General features: G+C 42.6%; 1 protein-coding gene across 1 annotated transcript; it reads right to left on the reverse strand.

The window, feature by feature from the left end:
- Positions 1 to 64: 64 nt before the first annotated feature.
- LOC116863431 (zinc finger protein 664-like) lies at positions 65 to 1,238 on the reverse strand (the record flags this gene model as incomplete). The annotated part of the gene is made up of 1 exon (XM_032850881.1): positions 65 to 1,238. A coding segment is annotated over exon 1 (1,174 nt), but the record flags the coding sequence as incomplete, so codon positions are not given.
- Between the last annotated feature and the right edge of the window lie 7,020 nt (positions 1,239 to 8,258).

Genomic DNA, 8,258 nt, shown 5'->3' on the forward strand with positions numbered 1-8,258 from the left:
TGACATTGGTAAGGTTTCTCTCCAGTATGAGTTCTGTGATGTTGAGTAAGGGTTGACCTCTCACAAAAGGCTTTTCCACATTCTTGACATTGGTAAAGTTTCTCTCCACTATGAATTCTGCGATGTTGAATAAGGGCTGGGCCCTTGTTGAAGCTCTTGCTACATTCATGACATTGGTAAGGTTTCTTTCTATTATGAATTCTGCGATGTCTATTAAGACCTGAGTGATTGTTAAAAGCCTTGCCACATTCTTGACATTTGTAGGGTTTCTCTCCAGAATAGATCTGCGAATGTCCATTTTTTGACGAACAGTCCTTAAAGGTTTGACCACCTTCTTCACATTTGTATACTTTTTCTCCAGTATGCATTTGCTGATGTTGAGATAGTGTTGAGTGGCAGTCAAAGGATTTACCACATTCCTTAAAGATGTAAGTTTCTTTTCCCCAAGGGATTATCTCATTGATGTTCAGGCTTGATGACTGACTAAACATGGTCCCTGGTTTATTAGAACTGAATGCATTTTTTCCCTCGTGAATTCTCTGATGATCACCAACACTGGAGGACTGGTTATGAGCTTTTCCACATTCATTATCTTTATGAAGACTGTCTCCCAAATGGTGACCATTACATATACTGAGGTTAGAGCTTGGATGAAAGCCTTGCCCACATTTATCACATTCATAATGGTTCTCTGCAAACCTAGCCCTGACACATCTGTGAACACAGGAGTCCTGGTTCACTATTTTCTCAGATTCAGTGCATTGAGCAATTCTGTCTCCAGTGAAAAGCCTCTGGTCATGCTGTAGAGTCGACTCCTCAGTGAATTCCCTCTCATATGGATCCCACTGAGCACTCTGTTCTTCATTTCTAAATCTCTGATTTAAAGTCAGACCAATCCTATTTTCCAAATGGCTCAAATCATTACTCTCAGCATGGACTAGGTTACTTTCCAGATGTTCCAAGTGGTCTGTCCACAAATCGATATGGTTGACTATCTGATTGGAGCTTGTGCTGACAGAAACACACTGCTCTGCAGAAACAGTTGACTTAAAAAGGGAGGTTTTCTGCAGTGGTTTATATCTTTCACCATTTGGGGCAGTGAGATTCTCATTGAGGGCAATTGCCTTGGTTTTGGTGTATCGTCCAAGATTTCTTTGAGGCCCTTCACTCTCCCCATCATTGTCCCAGTCTGTGCATAAGTACAAAATCTCAACAGCACTATCTTTGTATCTGTGCATTGACCCGTTCTGGAAAGAACCTTCTATGCTACACTCTAGCAGGAAACTCTGGGTCTCATGTGAAGATACAGCTGAAAGATACGAAATAAAAGTAAAACCATTGCAATTACTACATTCAGAAGAATATACTGAAGACTTCTAATACAGAAGCATCAAGTCACTCAGACAATGTCAGAAAGATGGCTGACAAGGAGTCATCAGGACCTCATTTCCCCATGAAAACATAACATGGTACACAACATATAGACCATATATCCAAATAGATAATTCTGTGATATGGTCACAGTGTAGCAGAAATCCCTTCCCTGTATCTCTACCAATCACAAAAAGGATCATATGAGCTGAAACTTAGCAGAAGAATGGAGGATATGGAAAACAGAAAACTGAACTGAATCAAAGAAAGTACAGTAAAAAAAGAAACATATCAAGCACAGGAAGAGCTGTTTGGCAGAAAAGATAAACAGCACTGACAGCCCATGAACTAAATAAAGAATAACAGAAAAAAGACTGAGTATAATGACAAGTGAAGAAGTGAAAGAGGACAAACTATAACTGGCTGTAGGAATAAAATTATAAGAGGTAACGATTTTTTAAGGGGGGGAATCACAAGATTTTGGGTGGGAGCTACAGAGAGAGGGAATCCCATGCAGCCATCAAACTGAATACAGTATGACTTGAGCCTCTATCCCAGGACCCTGAGATCAAGATCTGAGCAGAAATCAAGAGTCAGTACTTACCCACGTGAGCCACCAAGCACCCAATTATATTTTAACTCTTATCTCTGTGGTAAAATTCTCACTATTGTTTTCTCACTCCTTGAGTATCCTTATGATTGCGACCTTAAATTCTCCATCAAGCTCCTTACTACTGTTTCCACTGGATCTCTGGGCTTGGTCTTATCTGCTGGTTTTCCTTGGGATAAATTCTTTCATCTTGGCATTTCTCTAAGTCTCTACTTTCCTCTGTCCATTACAAAAGTCAGTGATGTGTCCTGTTGTATCCTTCAGACCAGTGGTCTGCAGGGTCTCTCCTTGCCTGCTATGGGCAGTGTTTGGTCCCTGGCCTGAATGTGGCCAGTTTGAACTAGATGAGCTCTGCTCTAATTGTGAAAGGAGACCTGACATCAACTCCACCAGGACTGCAGCCCTGAAGAATCCCTGGTCAGGAGATGTGATGTGGGCAGGGGCTGATCTGGCTTAGCCTGAGGCAAGCCTCACTGAGAAGGGAAGTCCCCTCAGATCACAGGGGGTGAGGCCTGGTGCAAGCAAGGCAGACAGCCAGTGTCCTCACTGAGTGGGGTTCAGTCTTTATGCTACAGGACAGGAGAGGGCTCCCATGTTTTGGAAGCCACATGTCACTGAATGTTTCCTCTCAGGAATGTGCTCCTAGACTACTGAATACTCTCCCCACTATGCACCTCAGGTGTTCTCCGGATGACTGTTTCCATGCTGGGTGCCCCCAGGTTGTTTGCCAGCCTTCTCTCAAAGAGCACCCAGGTGTCCTCCTGATTCTATACCATCCAAACCTGCTGACCATTAAACCTCCAGGCTTTAAGATGTGCTCGTTCCAAGAACTCATGAAATTTAGCCCTTCTCCCTCTCCAAGCCAATGGCTTTGGGAAACTTCCTTAGGCATTCCCCTGAGTGCTCCTCTGTCATGAAACCTACCACACAACCAAGGCTCCCTGCCCTCCACGATGCTATACTCCTTTCCTCTCTAAACCATGTCTCCACACAATCTCCATCTTCCATGTGGCCTCTTCTCTACTATTACTTGAGGAGTTTCTCCTGTCACTCTTCAGCCCAATGTCTGGGGAATTTAGGATGACCTGACTTTTACGTAGTGCTGCTCATGACAGGACAAATGAGTCTAGGACCCTCCTACACCACTGCCATTTCTTCTCCTAGGAATCCTTATTGTTTTAATCCTGTTAAAACTCATATGGATTTTATAAAGCTGGTACACAAACCAACACATTAAAAATTAGCTTTGTTTCTACACAACAAAGAACAATTCCCAAAACAGAGACATCATACATTTACAACAACCCCCCACCCCAATAAATGCTTCCAATTTAACATAATGGTAGAGGTCAAACCAGAAACGATGAAAAGTGCAAGATACTCTTCAGGAATCCTAGAAACCTAACCTATGGTTTGGTTTCCTATGTAGGAAAACTAACTATATTCTTTCACTGGAATAATTGAAACACAATAAATCTTGAAGCGATCTACACAAAATGCAATCTCTACCAAAACTCCAATGCCATTTTTGCACAAAGATCAAAATCCATCCTAAATTTACGTAGATGTTATGGGATAACCCATACCCAAAGTAATCTGGGAAGTGAAGAGCATATATCCTGATTTATGGCATACAAGGCACAGATATCAAACTGATGTCCTACAGACCTGACGTCAGGAGTAGAATAATGTAAGAGTCTGGCTGAGCTAGAAGTGCACGTCACCAATGTTAATGTGAATGACAATGAACTGAAGATCCTGTTATAATTTATAGTCTGATTTGCATGTTTGGGTGGTGTCTGAGTTTCTACTTTTCACACATGTGGCACTGATCAACAATGCATGCTCCACTCAAAATTCCAGGACTGAATCACAATAGTTTCAAAGGTACTTAAAAAGGGGGCAGAGCATACAGGTGAGTATGGAGTCCTTCGCTTCCCTTCACTCTTCATTCAAGCCAACCCTACTCCTGCATAACAAACTTAACCCAATCACTCTTCTCTGGACCTCCTATTTTTCTTTCTTCAATTTCCCATACCACCATACTCATGGAAACAGCTCCCTCCTTCACAAGAAATGCAGGTGCAAATAGCTTCTGGCTGCAACGCTGGGTTTTGTACCTTGGACCCCACTGTATCCATGGCCTTTATCAATTTCAAGTTTCCCCTGCATTTTTACTAATACCCATGGTCAGGGTACAGGATCACTTCTTTGAACCTAGAGTTCCCTCTAAAAACTGACTTTGCCTAAAATGAGCAGCTTTACAACCCGGTTGCACTTTCTGGTCTTCCCCAAAGAATCCACTTCCAAGGAAAAGCCTTTCTGATGCTCCTCAGTGGTGAGAGGAGAGAGACCAAATTCAAGGAAATGGAGTTAAGAAGCTCTCACAGAAATGACTGTTCTTCCATGGATGGCCTGGGCTGCTCTTCCTGGGCTGCCTGTGAGGACCACAGGATCTTCTTGGTCTTCCAGTTCCCTTCTTTGCTCTGCTGGGCACATGCTTCTCTTCCCCTGTCCCTTCCCTTCTACACTGAGGAATGTTTATCAGTTTGCTTTCCTAGGACTTTATCCTACTGTGAGTACTGAGGATTAGCTTCTTTGGAAGAGCAGGTTTAGATTTCTTTACCTGCAACTTCCTAGGACACTACTTTAATCTACACATGTATATGCTTCTTGATATCCATCTTGATTTCCTTTCTATTAATATATACTTTACAATGTCCCATTACATTAGGTGTACAACATGCGGACTCAACAACTCTATAGGTGCTGCTATACTCACCAATAGTCGCTAATATCTGGCACCATAAAATGCTACGGGAAAACCACTGGAGGCGTTCTCTGTATTCTTTTCACTCCACGGAAGCCTGTGCTTCCCATTCCCACTTCCTCATGTTGCCCATCATCCTTCTCCATTCCACACTGGTAACATTCAGGCTATACATTTTATTTGTGTCTCTTGCAGCTTTTTTCTTTGTATCTTGTCATTTGTGATAAGTGGTTTGACCCAGAAGGTGTTATGAGATGTGAACTAAGTGACATACAAATACTATACGTATTCACTTATGTGTACAACCCAAACAACAACTTAAATGGACAAACAAGAAACAGACCTATGAATGTTTATTTTGTTTTGAATAAAATCCATGGATAATCTCAATAAATATAAAAATTCCAGGCTGACACGCATTCTATACTGTAACCTGTTGGTCTGTAACAGTGTTCCAATATTGGCAGAAGACAAGAGGTTCCCAGGTCAAAGGTCAAGTGCCTTATGGCTCATGACACAGCAAACATCATAAACATATTCATCACACTAATTCCACTGGCCAGCCGCCCACCACCAACTCATACAGGGACATGCTGCATATGCGGTGAGTTTCTTTTGGACACTCTGAGCATAGGAAACCCCAGTATCTTCAAGGAACATTTAGCATATATGCCCGATCCTTGGCCATGAAAATAGCGCATCTGTTTTCTTGTACAATAAACTCATCTGTCCTCGACCCCAGATCAAGATGCTATCACTATACTACCAAGCTTTCTTATACACAAATATGAGTGGAATGACCACTATAACTAAAACGTCAATCACAGAAATGCTCACGCAGATCACGAGGTCACCACATGACTTCAAGGAAGAGTGACAATACTGTATAAGGCACATGTATGATTTGGCTCAGATATCCACCACAGTACAGATTCATTTTCCTTCATGATATTTTGCTGTTCACCTGGTGCTGCTGTACAGTCACATGCAGGGTAAATACCAAAGTCAATATACCTGGAAGGTTTGACTTTAAGATCTTCCAACCATCGGCCATAGGGCCAACTGCAAAGGTCTGGAAGATACCCAAGATGCACACTGTAGCACCAAAGACACATCCCTGGCAACTCTGTGAACCTAACAAAGTAGCATTCATCCAAAGTCATGGTAGAAATCTTTCACCCAAAAGCTGTCAGTGTGGGTGGGAGTCCGTTACAGACAATGTCCACTGATTGCCTATTCCCCTGTTTAGATGAACCTACCCAGCTAAGAGGAATTGTCAGCACCTGTGACTGACTTGGGTGTCCAGCCAATGCTCTGAACTAGGGCATTCTCTGTTCTCTGTCTGGGTAGCTATGCACGTTCTAAGTCACTTCACATGGCTGATGCTAGCCTCAAATCCTGCCCCACTAGAAGCCTGAACAGAGACCCTAGACAACCTCAGAGCCTCTCTTACAGGCTTCTGGGGAGAAAACCAAGCCAGCAGCACTGACCAAGCATTTAGCATAACCTCTTGCTTGCATGAGCAGGAAGCTTCATCAGTGAATCTTGGCAGCATCAGAGCCCAGTCTACGGTCCTGCCCTGCAACAGAGAATGGCCTTCGGTCCTGCCACATGTTCAGCATCACTTGTGTATCTCACTACATTACCCACGGGCTACAACCTTTCCTGAAGAAACCAACTATGAATGTGTCCCCAGATATAGGGTCGCAAGGTCTAGTCCCTAGACAGTCACCTGAGACTGGGTAAGAAAGGAAAGGTGGGGGGCTGAACCCCGGAGCTACTGACATTGTAATATAAGGCTGGGCACAGGGCTCCACATTTAAAGTGTTCCGGGTGATTTTGACCAGACAAAATTTGACAACCTCTGCAGGAACTAAGTCACAACACACACCTAACTGGTTCTCACTGGTATTGTCCGGCAGCCTTCTTCGTCTTCACCATCTACTCTGTCATGTGACATCTTTAAGATATGCCCACCATGATTAAATCAACTAATACCCTCTCTCCACACACTCCATGCATCTGGGCCTCAAAGAGTACAATTATCTCTGTCATTCAATAGCAACTGGTACTCAGGACAGAAGGGAATACATTACATCACAAGAAAAGCATGGGATGTCCTAGACAGCCACATTTCCCAGAAAGGCATCTCAGTCCCATTCGCTCACCTTGAGTAGCTTCCTTAGGCCTTGCAGTGACCAAAGGGACCTCTCTACCACATCTTTGTTCACATTTCAAGAGTTTACCATATTTCATTTCCATAGCACTTACCTTCCTCTCAAACTGTCACAACATCATGTTTTATTTGTCCTCACAACTTCCAGTGCCAAATGCCTGAACTAATCCTGTGGCCCAGTGATGGATTTTTGCTTCTCTTCCAGTGCAGTGGTGACAACATTGTATTTAAAACATACATAGGCCTCACGTGATCCTATTATCAACCATTTACAATGGCACTAGAAAACTCCAAGCTACCCCTAAGGCTAAGCAAGGGCCTGCCTGGCTTAGGTGGGATGGGGAGTGCAGTGACAACACGGTTTCCAGAACACAGGAGGGAAAGTCAACTGTGATGCCTCCATCACCAAAATAGAGATGGGACAGAAGAACTGGACAGGATTTGGGAAGAAAGGAAGTACAATTTTTCTTTATAGATTCAGAGTCAGTAGTGTAGCCTTGGACAAGGGTCTTCTCCCCAGATGAAGAATTCAGGTCAATGTTTCATCCTAGATCTGTTTCATCTCTTCCATTGGGCTGCTCCATCACTCCTAATAGAACACTATGTTCTGTTTAAGTTAGAACATCTACTCAGTACCCAGCCCTGTCCCATCTTTGTTTCCTTCAAGTAAGTGTAAAAAAAAAAAAAAATACAAAAAACAAAACCAAACAGGATTCGTGAAATCTCCACATTTTTACCTAATCAAATGCTGACACTGAAGTGACCAACGGAAGACATCACTTCCTAGAAGGGAAAAGAAGAGTAACTAAGGAACTCTTACTTCTCCAACTACAAAGGCAGGAGTGAAGTCTATCAATTTAACTACATGGAATTTATAATGCTCCCTGGAGAATTACTCTCACATTTAAATTAAATTTAGAATACCATGTCATTCCATGGAAACTCTTGTTAAAATCTCTATCAAGGTAGCTAAGCAACAGGTTGACACAGGAATAAGGAAAACAGAGTAGATCCTACAGGAGTAAAACCCAGTTATGTAAGAGACAATTCGCATGGGGAGATTCTCAAACTAAGATACACCAGATATAGTAAGCATAAATTCAATACAATACAGAGAAGAAAACTATTTCTATTATGAATGTAGAATCTCTTTGCTTGCTAGGAAATCATCACTTTTCAAACTTGGAAGTGACCTGGTTTGAGGCAGGATTCCTTTTCCTTCTGAAGATATAGCTACACACACGTATGTATGTACACATGCTTCTTCCTACGTAGTTCTGGGACTTCAAAATCTGTCTTTAGCTTAATATGACACATTGCATTCTGCGCAG

The sequence above is a fragment of the Lontra canadensis genome, unplaced genomic scaffold (assembly GCF_010015895.1).
Source record: "Lontra canadensis isolate GAN:19392208 unplaced genomic scaffold, GSC_riverotter_1.0 scaffold1170, whole genome shotgun sequence".
Taxonomy (NCBI): domain Eukaryota; kingdom Metazoa; phylum Chordata; class Mammalia; order Carnivora; family Mustelidae; genus Lontra; species Lontra canadensis.